Source organism: Notolepis coatsorum, assembly GCF_963971535.1.
Source record: "Notolepis coatsorum genome assembly, chromosome: 4".
Classification (NCBI taxonomy): domain Eukaryota; kingdom Metazoa; phylum Chordata; class Actinopteri; order Aulopiformes; family Paralepididae; genus Notolepis; species Notolepis coatsorum.
This window is the reverse complement of record NC_140168.1, coordinates 130,467,066-130,493,815: the sequence shown is the minus strand read 5'-3', so window position 1 is coordinate 130,493,815 and position 26,750 is coordinate 130,467,066. Positions and strand designations below refer to the sequence as shown.

At 46.0% G+C, this 26,750-nt stretch overlaps 1 protein-coding gene across 1 annotated transcript in view; it reads right to left on the bottom strand.

The window, feature by feature from the left end:
* Positions 1-26,750, bottom strand: part of LOC311226690 (uncharacterized protein) — a gene marked incomplete at its 5' end in the record, with an annotated part of 94,985 nt that overhangs the window by 22,583 nt on the left and 45,652 nt on the right. Inside the window, 7 exons of the mRNA XM_084312104.1 lie at positions 7,884-7,991; positions 10,087-10,183; positions 12,014-12,115; positions 12,609-12,693; positions 15,204-15,302; positions 19,459-19,630; positions 20,204-20,269. Coding sequence (XP_084168230.1) covers positions 7,884-7,991; positions 10,087-10,183; positions 12,014-12,115; positions 12,609-12,693; positions 15,204-15,302; positions 19,459-19,630; positions 20,204-20,269 — 729 coding nt within the window. The remainder of the gene's footprint in view (positions 1-7,883; positions 7,992-10,086; positions 10,184-12,013; positions 12,116-12,608; positions 12,694-15,203; positions 15,303-19,458; positions 19,631-20,203; positions 20,270-26,750) is intronic.

Sequence of the window (26,750 nt, the reverse complement as noted above, 5' to 3'; positions counted from 1 at the left end):
TTGTTGTTGTCTTGTCTCCCTCTTGTGTCTACATATCCCCATTCTCAGGTGTCTCAGTTCCAGCAGCAGCTGGTCAATCAGCAACTCACCCCAGTGCAGCAGCAGCTGAGGCTCATCAAGCAATCAAGCTCCACACCCCTTCATATACCCCATTGTGTGCAGTGTTAGTTAGCTCCCTGGTTCATTGGTTGTGGTAACTATTATCTGTGTCTTTGTGGGAGAGCTCTTTGTATCTGTTTGTAATTAGAGCGGTGACTCTTTAGGGTGCTTTTTGTACCAGAGCTGGTTAAAGCTCTGGTTCATTATTGTTAGCATAGGAAATATTGTTGTGTATTTGGTGTAGAGCTGGTACCTGAAGCTCTGGTTCATTGCATTGTGTTTAGGAGTCTTTATAGTTTGTGTACATTTCTGTTAACCCTAACCTGTGTATACTTGTTTCTCTTTTTTGTGTCACCCAGCCTATGGTGATTGTCTTTCTTTTGTATTAATATTTTGTTTCGCACACAGGGACAATTGAGGACAGGAAGATACCCTGGGGTCTACATTTTGCATCACGTAGGTGACCTGATGTTAAAGACACCAGCCTTAGAGTGAGCACCGCCACCTGTACTTTTGGGTGTCAGCGCATGTAAGGGGGGGGTGGGATTTAATTTCCTTTTATATTTCATTTGGTGCCACTGGTAGTCCTCCTTGATCTCTGTGTTGTTATGTTTTATAAATAAATACTATTGTTTTGCTAATTGTTTCCTGGGTTTTGTGTCACTGCACCCTCACCTACCCTGTCTGTGGCCTTGTGTTGAGTCTCCTTACTGGGGTACGTAACATAAATGGGGGCTCGTTAGTAGGCAACAGACATTTGGTGGGCAGTGGGCACGTTAGTTGGGCTGGTATTTAGTGATAATTTTGTTTGTGTATGTTTGTGCTGGTGGCTCTTTAGGTAATGGCGTCTTTTAGTGTGGAGGGATTTTTAAGTGATCCCTCTGTTGAGCATTTGGACCAGTGTAGGAAGGAGGATCTGTGTGCTATCGCCTCACATTTTCAGGTCAGCCTTGCGAAAAGTTTGGCGACGGCTGACCTGAGAGAGGAGGTGGTACGTATATTGGTGTATAAGAAGGTGCTCGGTGTAGGTGAGGGAGTGTCTTTTATTTCTTCCCCTCAGTCTAACTCAGACACGGAGCATGGGGGGGAAGAGGGGGTGGTGGTGGACCCGGTTGCAGATGGGGTAGAGGAGGATAAGCCTCCCCTTTCGGGTGTCACGTCTCCAGTGCACAGACATGCTTCACTTTTCCCTGGTGGGAGTACTGAAGAGGCCAGTCTTCAATTAAGTTTGGCATGGTTGCAGTTTTATTTTTTTTATTTTTTGTATCTGGTTTCACTGTTTTTTAACTGCTGTCTGTTGTTGTTGTCATTTATTTCTGATTTTGTTTTGTTGTGTTTTTTGAATTATGCTGTAGTGTAAAGCACCCTGTGCATTCGTGCTGTGAAGGGTGCTATATAAATAAGTCATTCACTCATTCAGGAGAGGGAATATATTATTAGAAAAATGGAGCTGGACACGGAGAACCGCCGGATGGAAATGGAGGTTAAAATGAAGCAACTGGAGCTTGACGCTGCTAAGATTGGGAGTCCTGCTCATCCTTCTTCCACGGCTGTGGGGGCTTTCGACGTGAGTAGGCTTATATCTCTTGTACCTTAATCTTGTGAGGCGGAGGTAGACTCCTATTTTAATGCTTTTGAGTGGGTTGCTACCTCTTTAAAATGGCCTAAAGAGGCCTGGGCTCTCTTGCTCCAGTGTAAACTGACTGGGAAAGCCCAGGAGATTTTGTCTACCCTCCCTCTCAGTGACAGCTTGTCTTATGACATAATCAAGGCGGCTGTACTTAGAGCCTATGAGCTAGTGCCAGAGGCATACAGACAAAAATTTCGAGCTCACAAGAAGTTGCCTGGCAGGACTTTTGTGGAGTTCGCTCGTGAGAAGGAGTCTCTGTTTTTTCTGTGGTGTAAAGCAAGTGACGTGTCTGATTTTAATTCGCGGTCTGAATTGCTGTTACTGGAGGAATTTAAATGTAGTCTGTCTGACCGTTTGGCTATCTATCTGAGTGAGCAAAAAGTTGGTACGTTGGCTCAGGCTGCAGTGCTCGCTGACGAGTTTGTGCTGACCCATAGGCAAGCTTTTGGTACACTACGTCATGAGGGTAGGACTTTTTATCCCTCTGCTCACACTCCAGCTAGGTCACACGTTAGTCCGCCGCAGTGGCTATGTTGGACAGACTAGTCTGCCCCGCTCTGTGTCTCCCCGCTACAAGGAGGAGCGAGAGTGTTTTTATTGTCATCAAGTGGGCCACATTATAAGTGACTGTTATTTTGAAACGCAAGGAGCAGTCTCAGACAAATGGACAACCTAAAGAGGTTGGTTTAGTCCAGACCATGTTAGCTCCAATGTCAGTGGTCTCGGAGAAAATGTGTGACATACCAGGACCCAGTTACGAACCATTTATGTCGGACGGGTTGGTTTCGCTCAGTGGCAGTGAGTTGGACCAGCGTCCAGTACGCATACTATGGGATACTGGAGCAGCACAGTCATTCATTGTATCAGACATGTTACCATTTTGTGATGAGTCATCGACTGGCTCTAGTGTGTTGGTGCAGGGAATCGGGATGGGCGTTGTGTCGGTGCCCCTCCATCAGATACATTTAACCTGCGGGTTGGCAAAGGGAGTGTTCGAGGTGGGCGTGCGCCCATCATTACCAGTGAGAGGCGTCACCTTTTTGTTAGGTAATGACATCGCTGGTGGCAGAGTTATGCCATGTGTTGATGTTTTGGAACGCCCTACTATTTTGCACCATAATGTGTTGGCTCCATTGCTCCCTGATGTGGTGCCAGTTTGTGTAGTCACCCATGCTCAACCTGTAGTTGTGACGAGTGACCGGGTGATGCTTCAGCGGGGTACACTTGCCTCTGAGGCAGCACAGTTACCCAGGCCTCGTGGTAAGATGGTAGTTGCCCAGAATGAAGACGCTGGTTTGGCCACATGTTCAGGTACTGCTCCTGCTCCGGGGATAGCTGGGAGCAAGGAAGTGGTGCATTCTGTTGTGGATAAAGTTCTGTCAATGAAAGGCCCTTTGAGGCTGTTAAGGAGGCAGCTGATGGGAGAGACTCTGCACAACAGACCTCAGGTGAGGGGTTTGTTGTCTTGTGTGTGCAGGCTTAGTAGGCGGCTGCATGAGGCTAATAGTGTCTCTAAGGGGGGTCTCTCTGCTGCTCAACGTATTATGACACTGCAGTTTGTACAGTTCTGTGCAGACTTTCTCCAGATGTGTTTTGTGTTTTTGTTTGTAAAAAAGAAAGGAGAGCCGCAATCTCGCTGTGCATTTTAACCATGGACCGTCCCTCTGTTTTTTTTGTGAGGTGCCTTCTCAGACCACGGTCTTAAAGCTTTTACTGTTGATGTTGGGAATGCTGTGCCCCTGGGCATGTAGTGTCAACAGCACCCCTGATCATGTCAGTGCTACCAAGAGAGGTATGAGGAAGCGGAAGGTGATGGTCTGGTTGGTTGATGGCAGTGGTGGATATTTTATGTGTTATGATGTGTGTTCTTTGAAAAAAAAGAAATGGGGGACTTGTCAAGTCAAGTCAAGAGTTTTAATTGTCACGGCATACAGGTATACAATGAAATGCGGGTGGTCTTGCCCGCAACGATGTGCAATACAGTGGTACAACATATAATAGAATCAAAAAATGAAAAAACAACATTGTGCAGTAAACAGATAACAGGTAACATGGAGTGACATCTCGGTATCTGTACATAGTTATTTACAGAGCATATGGGACATGCTAGTTAGCTTTGGTAGTGCAATACACTGTTCCTGTTATTCTAATTTAAAGTGTCCTTTCCTTTGGTCATAAGTGTGCGTGTGTGCGACATGAGTGTGTGCCCGCTCATGTTAAAGTGTTAAGTGGCTGCTCGTGTGTGAGCGTGCACAGCGTGCGTGTCGTGTGTGTGTTCATGTGTGCTTGTGTGTGGATAGTTCAATGTTCTGAGCACTCAATGTTCATTGTTCATGGCTCTGATGGCCTGGGGGAAGAAGCTGAGCCTAAGCCGCTCTGTCATAGTAGCTGGGGTCCGCAGGCGTCTGCCTGACCTCAGCAGCTGAAACAGGCTGTTATTGGGGTGGTGAGGGTCTTTCATTATCCTGCAGGCTCTGGATTTGCACCTCTTGTTGTATAGAACCTGCAGGGGGGGTAGTGCAATACCCGTGGTACGCTCGGCTGAGCGCACCACTCTCTGTAGGGCCTTCTTGTCCTGTGCCGTGCTGTTTCCATACCAGGCAGTGATGTTTCCAGTCAGGATGCTCTCTACAGCTCCTGAGTAGAAGGACTGGAGTATCTTCCCCGATACTCTGAACTTCCTTAACTGTCTCAGGTGGTAGAGGCGCTGTTTCGCCTTCTTTACTACTGTGTCTATGTGTGTTGACCATGTCAGGTCCTCTGAGATGTGGACCCCCAGGTACTTAAAGCTGCTCACCCTGTCCACGGTAGCCCCGTTAATCATCAGTGGTGTGTGCGTCTCCTGCTGTCCTCTCCTATAATCCACGATCAGCTCCTTGGTTTTACCAATGTTCAGGAGCAGGCTGTTGTCCTGGCACCAGCGTTCCAGTACCTCAACCTCCTCCCGGTAGGCCTTCTCGTCGTTGTCCGAGATCAGCCCCACCACCACCGTGTCGTCTGCGAACTTCACTATGGAGTTGGAGCTGAACTTGGCCACACAGTCGTGTGTGTAGAGTGAGTACAGCAGGGGGCTTAGAACACAGCCCTGGGGGGACCCGATGCTCAGGGTGATGGTGTTGGAGGTCTGACCCCCCACCCTGACCGCCTGGGGTCTTTCACTCAGAAAGTCCAGTACCCAGGCGCTCAGGGCGGAGCTCAGACCCAGCTCGATCAGCTTGTCCACCAGTCTGGTGGGGACTATGGTGTTGAACGCTGAGCTGTAGTCAATGAACAACAGTCTCACATAGCCCCCCTTCTGACGGTCAAGGTGGGAGAGGGTGCTGTGCAGTACCTGGGAGACCGCGTCGTCAGTGGACCTGTTTGTCCTGTATGCAAATTGCATAGGGTCCATATCACTGGGGAGGGAGGCACAAATGTGGTCCTTGGATGTTATGTGTTGTGTTGTCGCCAGCCATGGGCTGACTCTTTATGGGGGGGGGGGGGGGGGGGTGTTACGGACCCTGTCCTTATGTATGTATATAGAGGGAGTAATGTATAGTATCTGTTGTATGTTGCATGTTTTGTTTGTTGTTGTCTTGTCTCCCTCTTGTGTCTACATATCCCCATTCTCAGGTGTCTCAGTTCCAGCAGCAGCTGGTCAATCAGCAACTCACCCCAGTGCAGCAGCAGCTGAGGCTCGTCAAGCAATTAATCTCCACACCCCTTCATATACCCCATTGTGTGCAGTGTTAGTTAGCTCCCTGGTTCATTGGTTGTGGTAACTATTCTCTGTGTCTTTGTGGGAGAGCTCTTTGTATCTGTTTGTAATTAGAGCGGTGGCTCTTTAGGGTGCTTTTTGTACCAGAGCTGGTTAAAGCTCTGTTTGGGTTCTTAGGTATCTTTTTGGTACCAGAGCTGGTAAAAGCTCTGGTTCATTATTGTTAGCATAGGAAATATTGTTGTGTATTTGGTGTAGAGCTGGTACATGAAGCTTTGGTTCATTGCATTGTGTTTAGGAGTCTTTATAATTTGTGTACATTTCTGTTAACCCTAACCTGTGTATACTTCTCTTTTTTGTGTCACCCAGCCTATGGTGATTGTCTTTCTTTTGTTTTCGCACACAGGGACAATTGAGGACAGGAAGATACCCTGGGGTCTACATTTTGCATCACGTAGGTGACCTGATGTTAAAGACACCAGCCTTAGAGTGAGCACCGCCACCTGTACTTTTGGGCGTCAGCGCCTGTAACCGGGGGTGGGATTTCATTTCCTTTTATATTTAATTTGGTGCCACTGGTAGTCCTCCTTGATCTGTGTTGCTATGTTTTATAAATAAATACTATTGTTTTGCTAATTGTTTCCTGGGTTTTGTGTCACTGCACCCTCACCTACCCTGTCTGTGGCCTTGTGTTGCGTCACCTTACTGGGGTACGTAACACTAACATACAGTATTAAATAATGAATGACTATATTAACTAGCTAACATACAGTATTAAATAATGAATGACTATATTAACTAGCTAACATACAATATTAAATAATGTATAACTATATTAACTAGCTAACATACATTAAATAATGAATGACTATTAACTAGCTAACATACAGTATTAAATAATTAATGACTATATTAACTAGCTAACATACAGTATTCAATAATTAATGACTATATTAACTAGCTAACATACAATATTAAATAATTAATGACTATATTAACTAGCTAACATACATTATTAAATAATGTATGACTATTAACTAGCTAACATACAATATTAAATAATTAATGACTATTAACACTTTGTATGCCACTCAGGGATTTTCTCTGGTTTACGCCCCGACCGTTGAATGCCACGGTCACGAGTATTCTCGGGTATTTATTTTTAATTTTTTTATTAGCGATCTGAAATCATATTGCATCACGCGAGCCTACCGTTTGAGAGCGCCCCCTATCGTCTCCCAGATGGTAAATCACCCTTTTGGAATGGACTCAATGAAAGTGAATGGGAGAACGGATTTCTGACTCCACATTTTACTTCTCACTGATGCAGCCGGGGTTACCAGAGTTCATTCTGGAGCCTCTGAGCCGCGCGGATCATGTGTTATACTGTACACACGATGGATCAATACATTTATCGATTTTTTCGAATGGCGATCGGAAATTGGAATAAACCATTTGGATACCATCTGACCTCAGGTAAGACATCTATGTTATCAGTGTTAGGATAATCAGACTCGTTTTCACGGATATATAAGCGTTTATGTGATATGTGATATGGCTGTTTTGACTGTAAAAGCCATGAGGAAATAAGAGCAGCGATTATCAGCGCACGGCACGAGCGTGCGTGCGCACACATATACTATCGATCATCTAGCGTTTATTTGAAAACAATTCATAAATAGGCCGACAAATGACAACGTTCTGGAATATTCTAGTAAAAGGCGATTATCATAGGCATGGGTTGTTTTTTCCCCGAAAACTGATGATTTTCAAAATGCTATCGAACGGAAATGAAGCGATAAAAAAACAATCTGCCTTGCCAATGTTGACTGGAAAATGATTCTTTGATAAGCGATGGGCAGATTAGACACATAATTTAAAACATATATTAGGCGATATTAACATTAATATTGGCCGTGGATGGTGGCATTCAAGGGGTTAAAAAGGAAAACACGGCTGGCGCTCAAAGTGTTAACTAGCTAACATACAATATTAAATAATTAATGACTATATTAACTAGCTAACATACAATATTAAATAATTAATGCCTATATTAACTAGCTAACATACAATATTACATCATTTATGACTATATTAACTAGCTAACATACAATATTAAATAATTAATTACTATATTAACTAGCTAACATACAATATTAAATAATTAATGACTATATTAACTAGCTAACATACAATATTAAATAATTAATGACTATATTAACTAGCTAACATACAATATTAAATAATGTATGACTATATTAATTAGCTAACATACAATATTAAATAATGTATGACTATATTAACTAGCTAACATACAATATTAAATAATTAATGACTATATTAACTAGCTAACATACAATATTAAATAATTAATTACTATATTAACTAGCTAACATACAATATTAAATAATTAATGACTATATTAACTAGCTAACATACAGTATTAAATCCACTTACATTGTCCTCCTTAGTGCCGCCCCAGAAGTTGATGCCTCCTGCATAGCTGGGAATGTTGAGGACTGCCAGTCCCTGAAGACTGGGGAGGGACATAGCCACCCCATCACACTGGAGAGAGCGAGAGAGAGACAGAGAGAGAGAGAGAGAGAGAGGGAAGGAGTGAGAGAGAGAGAGATAGAGAGAGAGGGAAGGAGTGAGAGAGAGAGAGAGAGAGAGAGAGAGAGAGAGGGGGGGGGGTGAGAGAGAGAGAGAGAGAGAGAGAGAGAGAGGGGGGGGGGGGAGAGGAAGAGAAGGAGAGAGAGGGGGAGGCAGGGGTGGATGCAGGGAGGGGAAGAGAGAGAAAGGAAGAGGGAGGGAGAGAGGAAAGATGAGTGGAAGAAGGATGACAAATTACGACAGCGAGAACATTATTTTCAAAGACGTAATGAATATAAATTGAGCAATTATGTCCCGTCAACTAAAACGAAACCAACAAAACACAATACACAGCATAGATAACAAACACCAACCTCTTCTTTTCACTCATCCCTCTCGCTCTCTAATCTACCTTTTATCTCTTGCGCTCTCTCTCTACAAGTGTCTTTCTATCTCTCTCTGGCTATATCTATCACTACTATCTCTCTCCTCTCTCTGGCAGGTAATGACTAGAAGTCAGAGAGACAGAGAGACCGTTTATAGCATAAAGCAATAAGAGGATAACATCATGTTTCTAAAAATTAAATCACACTCATTATTTTCCTCGTTCCATTGGACATTTATGACTCTGTGTGTGTGTGAGTGCGTGTGTGTGTGTGTTTCTCTATTTGGTCACCCAGGGCAGGTACAGGACATCAGATATCGGTGAGAGGCTTTCAGCTGTCTGGTCTCGCTAGGAGCCAATCGGTTAAGAAGGGCTTGTAAGAGAACCCAGATTGCTGGAAATGTCAGACAGGGGAGGGGGATCTAGTCCATGCACTCTGGTCATGTCCGAAAATCAGAGACTTCTGGAGTAACATACATGACTACATCACAGAGGTCACAGGGACGGAGTATGATTTCTGCTCTGGTTTATATATACTGGGGGATCCCTGCAGTCTTAGCCATATCGCAAAGCCCCTAGCTGATTGGATACAGACTAGTATTATGATAGGCAAACAGATCATAATGAGAGGCTGGAAGGCACCAGAAGGCCCGTCATTCCGAGAGTGGAGTGGAGAACTGGGTAGGGTAGCTGCCTATGAGAAAATATCTTTTAGTTTAGGAGAGAAAGGAGACAAATATATTAGCAATCAGACAGAAGCTACTAACCCTACTACCCTCAGTACCTACACAACCAGACAGAAGCTACTAACCCTACTACCCTCAGTACCTACACACTCAGACAGAAGCTACTAACCCTACTACCCTCAGTACCTACACAACCAGACAGAAGCTACTAACCCTACTACCCTCAGTACCAGGCCCGGACTGGCCATCGGGAGCACCGGGAGTTTTCCCGGTGGCCTGGCCTGCACAGATTAATAAAAAAAAATTATATATATAAAAAAAAACTGGCTACTGAGTTAATTACAATGACACAATTAAAGTGAAAGAAAGGGGAGGCACACGATTGGTTTATTCTAGGGATGCTCGATATTGGCTTTTTTACCGATACCGATATACCGATATTGTCCAACTCTTAATTTCCGATACCGATATCAACCGATATCACATTTTAATGCCGATATCGGCCGATAATATCGGTAGGCCGATAATGTCGGACATCATTTCTATAGAAATGTAAAAAAAAAAAAAAAAAAAAATAAAACCGATACCGATATTTTCCGATATCACATTTTAATGCCGATATCGGCCGATAATATCGGCAGGCCAATAATATCGGACATCCCTAGTTTATTCCATATACATCGTTTATATCTTTATCTACTAACAGTATTGTTATTCTGTGTGGACCACGAAGCCATGAGCCCTTTCCACAGCAGCCACTGCCACGTGTCACTGCAGGTAGAAACAGCTGTTTATCCACTTAAATAAACACATGTAAAGATGGGTCTGTAGAGATACATCACATGCAGACATGTCAGATAGAACCATAATAACTCCAAGGTCAGGAGAAACTGAAAGGTCTCTGGATAAATATCTGAATCCATCTACATCGTTTATGTTTGTAAACATAAATAAATCATTCAAATGTGTGTGCACGTATGTGTGTGTGTGTTCTGACCTCCAGCTGAACTCTCTGCTCCAGGTTCTTGTAGGTCTTCTGGACCAGCTCCTTCGTTCCCAGAACGCCGTACCACATCATGTTCTTAGTCCGACTACTGCAGTGAGAGAGAGGGAGAGAGGGAGGAGAGGGGGGGGGGAGAGAGGGGGTGGATAGAGAGGGGGGAGAGAGAGAGGGGAGGAGAGAGGGGGAGAGAGGAGAGAGGGGGGGAGAGAGGGGAGAGGGAGGGGGAGAGAGGGGGGCGAGGGAGGGGGAGAGGGGGGAGAGAGAGGGGGAGAGAGGAGAGAGGGGGGGAGAGAAGGGGGAGAGGGGGAGAGGGGGGAGAGAGGGAGGAGAGAGGGGGGAGAGAGGAGCGAGGGGGGGGGAGAGGGGTGGAGAGAGGGGGAGAGGGGGAGAGGGAGGGAGGGGGGAGAGAGAGAGGAGGGAGAGAGGGGGGAGAGGGGGAGAGAGGAGAGAGGGAGGAGAGGGGGGGGAGAGAGGGGAGGAGAGAGGGGAGAGGGAGCGGGAGATAGGAGAGAGGGGGGAGAGGGGGGGAGAGAGAGGGGGAGAGAGGGGGGGAGAGAAGGGGGAGAGGGGGGGAGAGAGGGGTGGAGAGAGGGGGGAGAGAGGGGGGAGAGGGGGGAGAGAGGGGGGAGAGGGAGGGGGGGAGAGAGGGGGGAGAGAGGAGAGAGAGGGGGGAGAGAGGGGGTGGGGAGAGAGAGATGGGGGATAGAGAGGGGGGGATAGAGAGGGGGGGATAGAGGGAGAGAGAGAGAGAGAGGGGGGGGGGGAGAGGGGGGGATATAGGGAGAGAGAGAGGGGGGAGAGAGGGGGGGAGATAGGGGGGATAGAGAGTGGGGGAGAGAGGGAGAGGAGAGATAGGGGGGAGAGAAAGAGAGGGGGGGAGAGAGAGGGGGGAAGAGAGAGAGAGGGGGGAGAGGGAGAGAGAGGGGAGAGAGAGAGAGAGAGAGAGAGAGAGGGAAGATAGATATAGGGGGAGATGGGGGCGAGAGAGAGAGGGGGGAGATGGAAAGAGAGAGAGGGGGAGAGAAAGAGAGAGAGAGGGGGGGAGAGGGAGAGAGAGATGTAGATTAAAGATGGTGGATGTCTGCACTAGTAGGTGTTAAACCTTGCTGTTGCTTCTGCGTTATTCTAACCCAGTCCCCTGCTGTGCTCTTTTAGTCATTAACCCGTTAATCTCCATATTGCATAGTAATCCTTGTGGATAGTTACATTAATCTCCATATTGCATAGTAATCCTTGTGGATAGTTAAATTAATCTCCATATTGCATAGTAATCCTTGTGGATAGTTACATTAATCTCCATATTGCATAGTAATCATTGTGGATAGTTACATTAATCTCCATTATTGCATAGTAATCCTTGTGGATAGTTACATTAATCTCCATATTGCATAGTAATCCTTGTGGATAGTTAAATTAATCTCCATATTGCATAGTAATCCTTGTGGATAGTTACATTAATCTCCATATTGCATAGTAATCCTTGTGGATAGTTACATTAATCTCCATATTGCATAGTAATCCTTGTGGATAGTTAAGTGTCTTTGCAACCCATGGATTTAACTAGTAACTAGAAACCTCACTGCTGGGTGCACATTCCTATTTGAAATTAAATGACAAGGATGGAGCAATATGCGCTAAAAGAAGAGATGGGAAATGTTGGTGGGTATGATGATAGTCTAATTATTATTTGGGCTAAATGCAAGCTATATAATTGTATGCAAATTCCTTTCTAAACCGTCACCATTCACGCTTAGATTTCACAGTTGTTCTGAGACAGACTATTCGGAAAATGCATTTGAAGATATGTAAGTGTATGAAGAAGAGTGTATATGTGTGGGTGTGTATGTGTGTGTGTGTGTGTAGGTGTGTGTGTGTGCGTGTGCGTGTGCGTGTGCGTGTGTGTGTGTGTGTGTGTGTGTACCTGCACTTCTTGGGGTGCTCTTCTCTCTTGGTGTTGAACTCCAGGGAGATCTTGGCGTCGAGGCCGATGCCGAAGTAGTTGTTCATCACACACTTCTCTGAGCTGGAGACACACACAACCACACACACAACCACACACAGGAACACACACAACCACACACAGCAACACACACAACCACACACAGCAACACACACAGCAACACACACAACCACACACACAACCACACACACAACAACAGTATCAGGTGACTGACTAGAAACAATTTCCGACAATTAGTTACACTTTAAATAAAAAGATTATATTTCTTGATTCAGAACAATTTTATCATGGATGAACAAAACTTTCAAAGCGAATGGTTGATTTGAATTTGACAGACCTTTTAAGCACCTTTTTAAAAAAATTGCTGTTTTCAAGGAATTCCAGGCCTTGACTTTTTTTCTTTTTTTAAATCAAGCATTTTAAGCACTTCAAGGACCATTTGCGAACCCGTCTTACGTCATGCTCAGGTTGGGATTCCTTTCCACCCTGGTCCACACATGCACACACACGCACACACACGCACACACACACGCACACACACACACAGCAGACTTACACAGCATCCTCGTTGAAGGTGACAGTATGGAGGCTCTCTGGTTTCTCCAGCATGATGGTGGAGGCGGGGCTTAAGCTGCTCTGACCTGGAGAGAGGCATCATGGGTAAATTCACTAGGAACCACAAGGTGCAACAGGGAATATTCACATTTTAAATGGACGTGTCTAGACCCATCACCCGAAGGGACGTGTCTAGATCCCATTGCCCAGAAGGATGAGTCTAGATCCCATCACCTGAAGAATGTTTTCTAGAACCCATTGTCTGGAAGGGTGTGTCTAACTCCCATCGCCCGGAAGGATGTGTCTATATCCCATCGCCAGAAGGGTGTGTCTATATCCCATCGCCCGGAAGGACGTGTCTATATCCCATCGCCCGGAAGGGTGTGTCGAGCTCCCATCGCCCGGAAGGTTGTGTCTAGCTCCCATCACCAGGAAGGATGTTTTTCAATGTATTTTTAATGTGTAGATGGTGGGAAGGATTCAGACAAGGGATAAGATTATAAACAACTTTTCAGGTGAACGTCAGGTGAAACCCCTGGTCCCAACAGGTGAAACCCCTGTTCCCGACAGGTGAAACCCCTGGTCCCAACAGGTGAAACCCCTGGTCCCCGACAGCAGCCAACGTCCTCCTGGACCATGGGATCTAGACACTGGGGCGGCGTGGCTCAGGGGTAGAGCGGGTCGTCCAATGATCAAAGGGTTGGTGGTTCGAATCCCGCTCAAGCCCATGTCCATCCCACTGCCGTTGTGTCCTTGGGCAAGACACTTAACCTACTTGCCTCGTATGAATGTGTAATGCATGTGAATGAATGTTGGTGGTGGTCGGAGGGGCCGTAGGCGATGATTATTCGCCACGCTTCCGTGAGTCTGCCTCAGGGCAGCTCTGGCTGCAATTGTAGCTTACCACCACCGGTATGACTGTGTATATGAACGAATAATGGACTCTGTAAGCGCTCTGGGGTCTCTGGGGTGTCACAAAGAGCGCTATATAAATCCAATCCATTATTATTATTATTACTACCTCATCTCAAACTTCTAAAGTGGTTCAAAGCAAGACTGCATTCAATGTCCATCCATCTACATGCTCCACAGAGCGTACACGCACCTGGAGAAGCCGCGCAGCTCAGTGAGGATTATGTTCTTTGATTTCTCCAGCGCCTTCAACACCATCCAGCCGTCACTGCTAGCGGAGAAGCTCTCCGCGATGCAGCTGGAGCACGGCTTGGTGGCCTGGATCAAGGACTACCTCACTGAGAGGCCGCAGTACGTCAGACTAAAGGACAGTCAGTCTGACGTACTGGTGAGCAACACCGGCGCCCCCCAAGGAACTGTGCTGTCACCCTTCCTCTTCACCCTCTACACCTCAGACTTCTGCCGCAACTCAAGCGGGTGTCACCTGCAGAAGTTCTCAGACGACTCCTCCATCGTAAGCTACATCACCGACGATGATGAGGAGGAGTACAGAGCCCTGATGGAGAGATTCGTGGGGTGGAGCGACAGCAACCACCTCCAACTCAACACCAGTAAGACCAAGGAGCTGGTGGTGGACTTCCGGAGGGGCAAGAAGAGGCCCCCCCCTATTCCCATCACCATCCGAGGGGTGGAGGTGGAGGTGGTGGACTCATAAGTTCCTTGGGGTACACCTGAACAATAAACTGGACTGGTCGGATAACACAGAGGCCCTCTACAGGAAGGGACAGAGCAGGCTGTTCTTCCTGAGGAGACTCAGGTCTTTCAACGTGTGCAACAGACTGCTGCAGTCATTTTACCAGTCTGTAGTGGCCAGCGTCCTCTTCTATGCTGTGGCATGCTGGGGAGGCTACAACAACTCAAGGGACACCAACAAGCTCAACAAGCTGGTGAGGAAGGCTAGCTCCGTGGTGGGAGTCGAGCTACCTAGACTAGAGGTGATGGCAGAGAGGGGGATGAGAAGGAAGCTGGCTGCCATCATGGAGAACCCCTACCACCCCCTCTACGACGAGCTAGTCAAGATGAGAAGCTCGTTCAGCCACAGACTCATACCCCCCCGACACTCAACTAACCGCCTCGGACAGTCCTTCATACCAGCGGCCATCAGGCTCCACAACAGTGGGCAGCGACTAGCGGCCTCCAGGCTCCACAACAGGGGGCAGCGACTGCTGCCAGACATTGACCTGGGACTTATAGGAACCCAAGGAGGACAATTTACACTGTCTTAGGCATACTGCACCTTATGTGGATACTGTGATACTGTGAATAATGTATATTTCAGTGGATACTGTGATACTGTGAATAATGTATACTCAGTAGATAGTAAATTATAACACTACCTTATGCATACTGCACCTTATGTGACACTGTGAATACTGTGAACATTTTTTTCAGCTAGTTAGATAGTAAATTATATTGACCTATTTGTTTACACTGCTTGTGTTGTTTTTACTACCTGTACCACCCCCCCCCCTTCCCCCATGCTGCTATGATGCCTGAATTTCCCCAAGGGGATCAATAAAGGAATATCTTATCTTATCTCCATCCCTCGTGGCTTTATAAAAACCCAGAGTAACTGCAACAACCTGAAGGGGAAGACAGAAGGTAACACAGAGAGGGAACTCACAAGGCTCAGAGTCCTTCATCTCATCGCTGTTCTCTCTCTTGATCGACGAAGAGGAAGACATTCTCTGCACCTGGGTGTGTCTGTTCTGTTCATCCACCACTGACAGAGAGAGAGAGAGGAAGGAAGGAAGGAGAGGCAGAGAGAGAGGATGAAAGGAAGGAAGGAGAGAGAGGATGAAAGGAAGGAAAGAGAGAGAAATCACAATTTCACTTGAAAATTTAAAACTACAGAATTAAATACTTCTACAGGGTTCCCACAGACATTGCAAAATAAAATTCAAGGACTTTCAAGTACTTTTCCAAGCACTATTTTTCATTTAAAAAGGGCATTTAAAAGTCTACAATTCACTTTTAAATGCTATTTTTTTATTATATAGAAAACACTTTAAATAAGGCGGCCGGGTAGCACAGCGGACTAAGCGTATGTCTACCACTGCAGAGACACTGGTATCGAATCCGGCTGTCAGCGTTGCCTCCGGCTTGGCCGGCCGTTATACTGGCTCAATTGGCAGAGTCAGCGGGAGGGGAGTCGATGGGTGGTAATCTGGTCGTTGTAAACAGCGACTCCTACAGGTCAGTCAGGGCGCCTGCACAGCGAGGGAGGGAAATGGTGAAGGTAGTGTGACCTCCAACGCATTACACTTCACCAATGAGAGTCCGCGCTGTCAGGTGAAAAGAGGCTGCTGGCTGTCTCCTATGTATCGGAGGAAGCATGTGATAGACTTCAGGGCTCCCTAGACCGACCAGTGGGGGGCACATGCGTGCAACGGCGAGGAAGGGGAGGGGGGAATTGGCATAACGATTAAAAAAATATTGGGATGGGAGGAAAATACAGAAAATAGGAGGAGAAAAAGTGGATCAAAAAAAGAAAACACTTTAAATAAAAAAACATTCAGGGCGGCCGGGTGGCGTAGCGGAGATTGCGCTCGTCACCAATGCAAGAGGCTGCGGTCTCGACTCCCGGAGTCAGCATTGCCTGCGGCTTGGGCCGTCGTCATACTAACTCGTTTGGCTGAGTTAGCGGGAGGGAAGTCGTGGGTGGTAATCTGGCGTTGTGGACAGCGACGCCTACAGGTCAGGTCTGGGCGCCTGCACAGCGAAAGACAGGAAGTGGTGAAGGCAGCGTGACCTCCCACGCGTTACACTTCACCAATGAGAGTCCTCGCTGCCAGGTGAAAAGAGAGCCGTTGGCTGTCTCCGCATGTGTCGGAGGAAGCATGTGGTAGACCTCAGGGTTCCCTTGTACCGACCAGTAGGGGGCACATGCGCACAATGACCAGGTAGGGGAGGGGGGGAATTGGCATAACGACTAAATTGGGATGGGAGGAAAAAGCATAGAAAATCAGGCGGAGAAAAAGAGGATACAAAATTAATAAAAATAAAAACATTAAATTTCTTGATTCAGAAAATGTTTATCATGGATGAACAAAACTTTATTTAAATTTTTTTAAATCTTTTTCCCCCTCCTCTTTCTGTTTGTCTCCGATCCCAATGTTATTCGTTATGCCAATTCCCGATCCCCTTCCTGGTCGTTGCGCACTCTACCCCCTACCGTCGGTCTGGGAGGGCGGAGACTATCACATGCTTCCTCTGACACATGTGTAGCCAATCAACCACTTATTTTCACCTGGCAGCGCGGACTCTCACTGGGAGAGTGTAACGTGTGGAAGGTCACACTACCTCTCCTAGATCCTTCCCTTGCTGTGCAGGCACCCCGACCGAACTGTAGGAGTCGCTGTTTACAACGACCAGGACCCACCCTCGCCGGGTTTCCCACCCGCTAACACTGCCAATTGTGTTAGTATGGGTGGTCGGCCAACCTCGATCCCACTGTCTCTGCGGTGGTAGACAGACGCTTAGTCCGCTGGGCTACCCGGCCGCCCTGGATGAACAAAACATTCAATGTGAATGGTTGATTTGAATTTCAAGGACTTTTTAAGCACCTTGTTAAAAAATTGGCTGTTTTCAAGGAATTCCAGGCCTTGATTTTTTTTAATCAAGCACTTTAAGCACTTCAAGGACCTTCTGCGAACCCTGTTCTTTTAAATTACTATCAAGTGTTACCTTACATAACGTACAGTTTTTTTTTCATATTCACATTTTTTACGCTGCCCATACCTGTACCCCCTCCCCCTCCCCCATGCTGCTATGACACCTGCATTTCTCCAAGGGGATCCATAAATTATTTGTTTTATTAGGCTAGCTTTCTTACATGAACTGTGTGTTTGCGTGTGTCTGTGTGTGTGTGAGTGTGAGTGTGTGTGTGTGTGCATACTTGCATTACTATACTTGTGACAACTAGTTCTGAGTTCTGAACAAAACTCTACTGAGGGCAAAGTGAGGACATTTTAAAACAGGTTGGGGTGAATTAAAGGAACACTCCAACACGTATTTGCCATCATCTCCCCTAGAGTTAGACAAGAAGATTGATATCAGTTTCATCTTTGTTCAATAGTCCCAGAGAGAGAGGACCAGATGCATGCTAGCCTAGCTTAGCACAAGGAGGGGTAGAGAGCAGCTAGCCTAGCTTAGCACAAGGAGGGGTAGAGAGCAGCTAGCCTAGCTTAGCACAAGGAGGGGTAGAGAGCAGCTAGCCTAGCTTAGCACAAGGAGGGGTAGAGAGCAGCTAGCCTAGCTTAGCACAAGGAGGGGTATGGAGCAGCTAATCTAGCTTAGCACAAGGAGGGGTAGGGAGCAGCTAGCCTAGCTTAGCACAAGGAGGGGTATGGAGCAGCTAGCCTAGCTTAGCACAAGGAGGGGTAGGGAGCAGCTAGCCTAGCTTAGCACAAGGAGGGGTAGGGAGCAGCTAGCCTAGCTTAGCACAAGGAGGGGTATGGAGCAGCTAGCCTAGCTTAGCACAAGGGGGGGTAGGGAGCAGCTAGCCTAGCTTAGCACAAGGAGGGGTATGGAGCAGCTAGCCTAGCTTATCACAAGGAGGGGTAGGGAGCAGCTAGCCTAGCTTAGCACAAGGGGGGGGGGGGGGTAGGGAGCAGCTAGCCTAGCTTAGCACAAGGAGGGGTATGGAGCAGCTAGCCTAGCTTAGCACAAGAGCGGTAGAGAGCAGCTAGCCTAGCTTAGCACAAGGAGCAGCTAGCCTAGCTTAGCACAAGGAGCGGTAGGAGCGTCTCTACAATTCGTAGCCGCATTTCTGCAGACCCCTCTCTGATTGGTTGAGGCCATTTCTGCAGACCCCTCTCTGATTGGCAGAGCGCGCGCATGTGCATGAGCCGCGACAAGCTCCTCTAGCCAGGAGTCGAAACTCCGTTAAGCTCCAGAGAGAGAGGCTGAAAACCCACAGTTGTTGCCCGACCGATGGGAACCAAATCCCGGATCCGAGGTTTCTGATGACTACCCCCAAAACATGGAGGTCGCAAACGCAATTTATACGCATGGAAGTATTACGAATCATTAAAAAAATATACCGTTAACTGGAATTTGTTGTGTGTGCCTTTACACATATGTTGGATTATGTAATTGGTTTGTCATTAAATGTTGTGCCTTACTAATAATAACTAATTCCTTGGTCAATAGAAGTCTCTGTGATACTTTCTGAATATGATTTGGGAGGGTTATAATAGTCAAGTCAAGTCAAGTCAAGAGTTTTAATTGTCACGGCATACAGGTATACAATGAAAGAAAGACAGTGTAAACAATATAACGTTATGTGAATAAACAATAATAACTAATTCTGTTATGTTATATAATGTTACAATGTACAGTTTCTAACAGCTGGCTGTGTTGTGAAATGTGCATAACGTTATGAATAAACCGCGAAGTCACGCGAAATAACGTTATACGCGAATCTGGTAGTACATATCTTTTTATCTTCAATCTTGATATGATAACATTACATCCGCCTTTTACCGCGTGACGAGCTAAACCAATCAGAGAGGGGCTTCGCTCAACCAATCAGAGAGGGGCTTCGCTCAACCAATCAGAGAGAGGTCTGCAGAAATGGAGTTCAACCAATCAGAGAGGGGTCTGCAGAAATGCGGCTACGAATTGTAGAGACGCGCGGTAGGAAGCTGCTAGCCTAGCTTAACACAAGGAGCAGCTAACCTAGCGTAGCCCAAGGAGTGGTTGAGAGCAGCTAGCCTAGCTTAGCACAAGGAGCAGCTAGCCTAGCTTAGCACAAGGAGCGGTAGGAAGCTGCTAACCTAGCTTAACACAAGGAGCAGCTAACCTAGCGTAACCCAAGGAGTGGTTGAGAGCAGTTAGCCTAGCTTAGCATGTGCGTGTGTTCAGCCCCCCTCTACCTTTCTCGGCCTGCTCTATGATCTGTCTCAGTGCTTTCTTCAGACTGTTGGCTCTCAGCATCAGCTGCTCCTTAGACCGGTAGGTCTTCCTGACCATCCCGCCCTCGCCACCCTCCTCGCCGGGGCAGGGAACGCCCTCCTCCTCACTGGGCACGGTGCCTGCCGGAACCACCTGGGGGGAGAGGAGGGTCAGGTTCATCGTGTATTCACACTCGGAGCGTTGTCTTTATTCACCTTAAATACGACAGTAGAATACAACTCTGTTTAAAATGTGAGGGACGGTGTGGACTCAACTGCCTGCCTCAAGCCCCGCCCTCTTTTCCTGTTTGTCTATTACTAGCAACAGTTGTGATGATTGGAGGATCAAGAAAAGAGGGCAGGGTTTGAGATAGGTCAACTACGTGGAATAAGAGCATCATTCAACAGTCGAGCCAGCGCGGCCTTCGATGCCAAACCCACCGCAGGGACTCAAGACCGCTGGATGACGTGTCTTATTCCGCGTCATTTTTGCGCGCGGTGGATTGAATGGACGTGGTACTCCAAATTCTCATGGAGTGCACCTTTATGAATTACCAGAGTTTATGGCCGTGGAAAAATTTACTCTATAGGCAGGTCATAAAGGCATGCTTGCACGTGATTGGCCACTGGCGGTCAATGACTTGTCACCTTGGTTCTTGTGAAGCCAGCTATAGGACACAGTGGTTATGATGACTATAGCTGTCAGTTATATTACATCATCACATACCTGAGCCTCAGCCTCCTCACTCAGAGCTTTGACCAGGGAATCTAACTTCTCATTGAGCAAGGCACACTGAGGAAGAGAGAGAGAGAGAGAAAGAGAGGGAGAGAGAGAGAGAGAGAGAGAAGAGACAGAGAGAGATAGAGAGAGAGAGGGAGAGAGACAGAGAGAGAGAGAGAGAGCCAGAGAGAGAGAGAGCCAGAGAGAGAGAGACAGAGAGAGAGACAGAGACAGACAGAGACAGAGAGAGACAGAGAGAGAAAGAGAGAGAATACAAAAACGGAAACCAGCCAGATATGTGAAAAGTTACAAAAATGGGAAGATATCATAAAGGATAATCAAAACCCTCTAGACTTCCCAATCACTGAACAAGAGCTGAAATCAAAACTCCAGTGCCTTAAAGCTAGAAAGGCCTGTGGTACAGATGGCATATTGAATGAAATGATTAAACACAGCTCTGAAAAATTATTCAATTTGACACAAAATTTAGGCTATTTTCCTGATGTTTGGAATGAAGGACTCATAACCCCAATATTCAAGAGTGGAGATAAATATGACCCAAAAAACTATAGAGGTATCGGTGTGACGAGTAATTTGGGCAAAATTCTATGTAGTATCATCAACACCAGACTCATAGAATTCCTTACGGAACACAGTGTTCTAAGTAAAAGCCTAATTGGATTCTTACCAAATTATCATACCTCTGACCATATATACACTCTTAAAACCCTAATTGACATTCACGTGAAACAGAACAAAATATATTCCTGCTTTGTCGATTTTGAAAAAGCTTTTGATTAAATTGGGCACACAGGTCTCTTCTTCAAGATTCTAGAAAGTGGTGTTGGAGGAAATACATATGACTTGATCAAATCCATGTACACAAAAAACAGATGTGCTGTCAGAATTGGCAATAAAAGAACACATTTCTTCACCCAGGGTCGCGGAGTCCGCCAGGGGTGCAATTTAAGCCCAACGTTGTTTAATATATATATAAATTAGCAAAGTTATTAGAACTTTCTAATGTAAAATTGTTGATGTATGCAGATGATCTAGTTCTGCTGTCAGCCACTAAAGAGGGTCTACAACAGAACCTAGACATCCTCCACCAGTTCTGCCAGACATGGTCTCTGAACGTAAACATGAAGAAGACTAAAGTCATGGTATTTCAAAGGAGACACGAGTCTCAGAGTTCACATAATACATTTAAATTAGGCACACACACATTAGAAAACACAAAAAGTTACCCATATTTGGGATTGAAAATAAATCATAATGGTAACTTCAACATGGCTGTGAATGAACTGAAGGAGAAGGGAAGAAGGGCTTTTTATGCCATCAAAAGGACAATTCCAATTGACATCCCAATTAGGACCTGGCTCAAAATTCTAAATTCTGTAATAAATCCAATAATATTATATGGCAGTGAAGTGTGGGGTCCATTAAGCAATAAAATACCATAATATTAGTAATAACAGTAAAGACATATTCAATTACAAAATAATCATTCAATCGGGTAGTCATTTTACAGATGTAGCCACTCAGATACATGTATTTACAAAGCTTGTTCTCTTATTGTATGACAACCATCTACATATTTTGCAGCTAATGCTCTACACTGACTTTTCTCCCCACACATATATAACAGCTTTTGATGATCAGGGAGATGGATAAACTGTGGATCAATTTTATTTATTTGATCAAAGAAAACTTATCTTAGATCCTTATATTTCTCACAGTGTAGTAGGAAGTGAGGTTCTGTCTCAACATCCCCCTGATGACAAAGTGAACACAGCCTGGCCTCTCTGGGCAGCCAGTTCTGCCTGTAACGGCCTGTTTCTATCGCTAGGCTATGTCCACTCAGTCTGTACCGTGTTAATGTCTTTCTTAATTTTATATCATTCACAGTGGTCAGGTATTCTGCCACCGTGTACTCTCTGTTTGGGGTCAAATAGAATTCTAATTTACTTTGAGATTTGGTTTATTTGTTCCAATATTCTATATCATTTTCTTTTTGTTTTGAGATTATTTGGTTGGGTCAGATTGCTTGGTGTCTGTCCTGAAGCCCTGGTGTTTGTGGGCAGAGATTTCTGACTAGTTGGCAGAGGGGACTCTTATCTGGGTTCATCTCCTAGCTCTGAAGGGCTTTGTAGTGGTAGGAGTGGGGGTCGCTTGATTGGAGGTGTGTATACAATTTGATGGCTCGCTTTTGAATTTTAATAATTAGAGGGTATTGGCCAAGTTCTGCCCTGCATGCATTATTGGCAGTGTGTCTGTGAACCCTAAGTAGGTTTTTGCACAATTCTGCATGCAGTACTTCTAATTGGTGTTTTTCCCATTTTGGGAAGTCTTGGTTAGTTAATGACACTTTATTTATAAATCATTCCAGCATTACAACAAAAAGTATTACACAGTCAACTGTATAACACTTGTCTTTCTTCCAAGAACACCTACAAACAATTTGACAATCAATTTTTAAAAGCACAACAACAACAACAACAACAAAAAAACAACAAAAGAAAACACCACCAACAACAACAAAAAAATCAACCACAACAAAGAAAAAACTCAAATCAGCTCAATTGCCAACACCAACTCATCTTCCATTACAGAGCACAACACTCCTTTTTGTGCCCATATATCAGTGAACTGATCTAGGTTGTTCAATGCTCTATAATAATTCAAATCTATGCTCAGTCTGGCTTTGATCATTTTTCTGAACAGACATACAGCATCATGATCCAAGATCTGTTCTATCTTATCTTAGAGAGAGAGAAAGAGAGAGAGAGAGGGAGGGAGGGAGAGAGAGAGAGCGACAGAGAGACAGAGAGAGAGAGAGAGCGAGAGACAGAGAGAGAGGGAGAGAGAGATACAGAGAGAGAGATACAGAGAGAGAGACAGAGAGTGAGAGAGCGAGAGAGAGAGTGAGACAGAGAGACTTTTGATCAGTAGAGACACAAAAATCTCACGGCATCTTCATAAAACCAACACACACGCCCGCTCACCTGCACACACACACACACACACACACACACACACACACACACACACACACACACACACACACACACACACACACACACACACACACACACACACACACACACACACACACACACACACACACACACACACACACACACACACACACACACACACACACACACACACACACACACACACACACACACACACACACACACACACACACACACACACACACACACACACTCTCTCTTAGCTGTCCATCGTGTTCGATGATGACGCTTGCTCCAGGGATGGGGAGAGGGGGGGGTGGGGGGGGGGGGGAGTTAGCGACGCTGCCGCTGGTGCCACTTCTCGTGGGCGTTGAGTCCGATCCTTGAGCCGCACACCCGTCCACAGATGGCGCAAGGGAAGCCAGATACCTGGGGGATGCCAGCCGCCCGCTGGTGTCGTTGCGTGCGCCTCTCAGATCTTCGGTCTTGGTTCGTTTGGTGTATTTGGGAAACTGCAGTGGCACAAGTGACTTGCCAGGCTGATCTGTCGAGTGCCAGAGTTTCAAGCTGCGTGATGTTTGCACACTTTAGGAGGTCCCTGGTGTAGTCCTTAAAGCGTCTCTTTTGGCCTCCAGCAGCCCGCTTTGCTCCTCTCAGTTGGCCATAGAGGACTTGGCGGGGCAGGCGGTGGTCAGGCATACGTATGGTGTGCCCTATCCAACGAAGATGTTTTTTGGCCACAGCTGCGGCCAGTGTGCCCTATCCAACGAAGATGTTTTTTGGCCACAGCTGCGGCCATACAGATTGAGTTGGTGTTGTTGAGGATGTCTGTGTGGGGGACTCGATCTTCCCAGGTCAGGCCGAGGATCCTTTGGAGGCAACGGATGTGGAAAGCGTCCAGGTTGGTGATGTGCCGGCGGTATGGGGTCCAGGATTCTGCTCCATAGAGCAGAGTGGAGAGACATACTGCGTTGTAAACGGCAACCTTGGTGCTGATCTTCAGGTTTCGGTTTTCAAAAACCCTGCTGCGTAGGCGTCCAAAGGATGATGCCGCTTTATTGATACGTGTGTGTATCTCCGCGTCAAGGGAGCAGCATGAGGACAGAGTGGAGCCGAGGTAGGTGAAATGATCCACTGTTTTGAGTGGAACACTGTTTATGTGAAAACTGGGAGGTGTAGAGGTTCGGGAAGTGAGTTGGGACATGACTTCGGTTTTTTGTATGTTGACCTGGAGACCGAAGGATTGGTACAGGCTGGATATGGTGTCGAGAGCATGCTGCATAGACTCTGGACTGTGAGCTAAGATGGCACAGTCATCAGCGTACTGTAGCTCACATACTTGGCAGGATTTTGTCTTTGTGTGTGCCTGGAGCCGGCGGATGTTGAAGAGGCTACCATCAAGGCGGTATTCCACATGGACACCGTCTTCATGTCCCATGGCTCGGCGGAAGAGGCAGGTGACGGCAGAGAGGAGGAGATTAAAGAGCACCGGAGCCAAGACACAGCCCTGCTTCACCCCAACATTAACCTTAAAGGATTCTGACTGGAGTTCACCCGTCTGGACTCTGGCTTGCATCCCGTCATGCAGCTGCTGAAGGATGGAGAGAAACTTGGGTGGTACCCCAAGTTTGTTGAGGTGTTTCCAGAGCAGCTCACGGCTGATGGTGTCGAAGGCTTTGCTTAGGTCTATGAAGGCTATGTAAAGATCCTTGCGATGCTCTCTGCTCTTCTCTAGCAGCTGCCTCAGGACAAAAACCATGTCGTGGTGGATCTGGTCTTCCGAAAGCCACATTGAGTTTCCGGAAGCGCAGCTTCAGAGATGTCAAGGGCTCCGGATGGAAAATATGATTCCGATCACAGATTTTTGAAATATTGATAGCAAAGACGAGTTCCGGCGTCCGCGGCAACATGAGCATGGCGGGGAATGACGAGTCCGGCGTTTTCGGCAGTTAAAGTGTTAATATATATGTTATTGTTTGTAAAGTGAACTTACTATGTTAATATTTCATGCCAATAAAGCCTATTTGAATTGAATTGAGAGAGAGAGAGAGAGAGAGAGAGAGAGAGAGAGAGAGAGAGAGAGAGAGAGAGAGAGAGAGAGAGAGAGAGAGAGAGACAGAGAGAGAGAGAGAGAGAAGAGAGAGAGAGAGAGAGACAGAGAGAGAGACGAGAGAGAGACAGAGAGAGAGAGACAGAGAGAGAGAGAGAGACAGAGAGAGCGAGAGAGAGACAGAGAGACAGAGAGACAGAGAGACAGAGAGAGAATTTTTGAATTTTAATGACACTTTATTTATAAATCATTCCAGCATTACAACAAAAAGTATTACACAGTCAACTGTATAACACTTGTCTTTCTTCCAAGAACACCTACAAACAATTTGACAATCAATTTTTAAAAGCACAACAACAACAACAACAACAACAAAAAAACAACAAAAGAAAACACCACCAACAACAAAAAAATCAACCACAACAAAGAAAAAACTCAAATCAGCTCAATTGCCAACACCAACTCATCTTCCATTACAGAGCACAACACTCCTTTTTGTGCCCATATATCAGTGAACTGATCTAGGTTGTTCAATGCTCTATAATAATTCAAATCTATGCTCAGTCTGGCTTTGATCATTTTTCTGAACAGACATACAGCATCATGATCCAAGATCTGTTCTATCTTATCTTAGAGAGAGAGAAAGAGAGAGAGAGAGGGAGGGAGAGAGAGAGAGCGACAGAGAGACAGAGAGACAGAGAGAGAGAGAGCGAGAGACAGAGAGAGAGAGAGAGGGAGAGAGAGATACAGAGAGAGAGATACAGAGAGAGAAACAGAGAGTGAGACAGCGAGAGAGAGAGTGAGACAGAGAGACTTTTGATCAGTAGAGACACAAAAATCTCACGGCATCTTCATAAAACCAACACACACGCCCGCTCACCTGCACACACACACACACACACACACACACACACACACACACACACACACACACACACACACACACACACACACACACACACACACACCCCAACAAACCCCAAAATGTTCCTTCAGCACACATAAAAACCACTTGACATTCAAATACATAATGTTCAGCCCCTCCTCCCCCACAGTACACATTGCATTCCCCAGTCCCCAGGAATTGTTGTTTCTCAGTGGGTCTCATTCTCGAACGAAGTTACGACAAAATATTTCGTCTTAGCCAGATTTCGGCCTATTTAAGACATATTAGGGCTGGGAGTGGGAGTCCTCAAATTTTCCTGAGATCTTATTTGAGAGCAGATCTAAGAGTGCTGAGGAGCACACTTAGATATGCTCTCAGCCCACGATCAAATCTCATGATTGATTGACTAATTTAAAATGTTATTATAACTTGACAGACTGTGTTCTCATAGTGATTCCTTCACGTCAACGCTACAGGCCTCCTTGGAATTAATTACTTAATCATAATTAAAATAAATATGACAATATTTGTACGATAAGAAATTACGAATTTGATGTCGGAAAAATAAAGAATATGGATTCATCTGATCACAGGGCAGCTGGATTAACCATATCTGAACCAGCTATTTTGGACAAATAA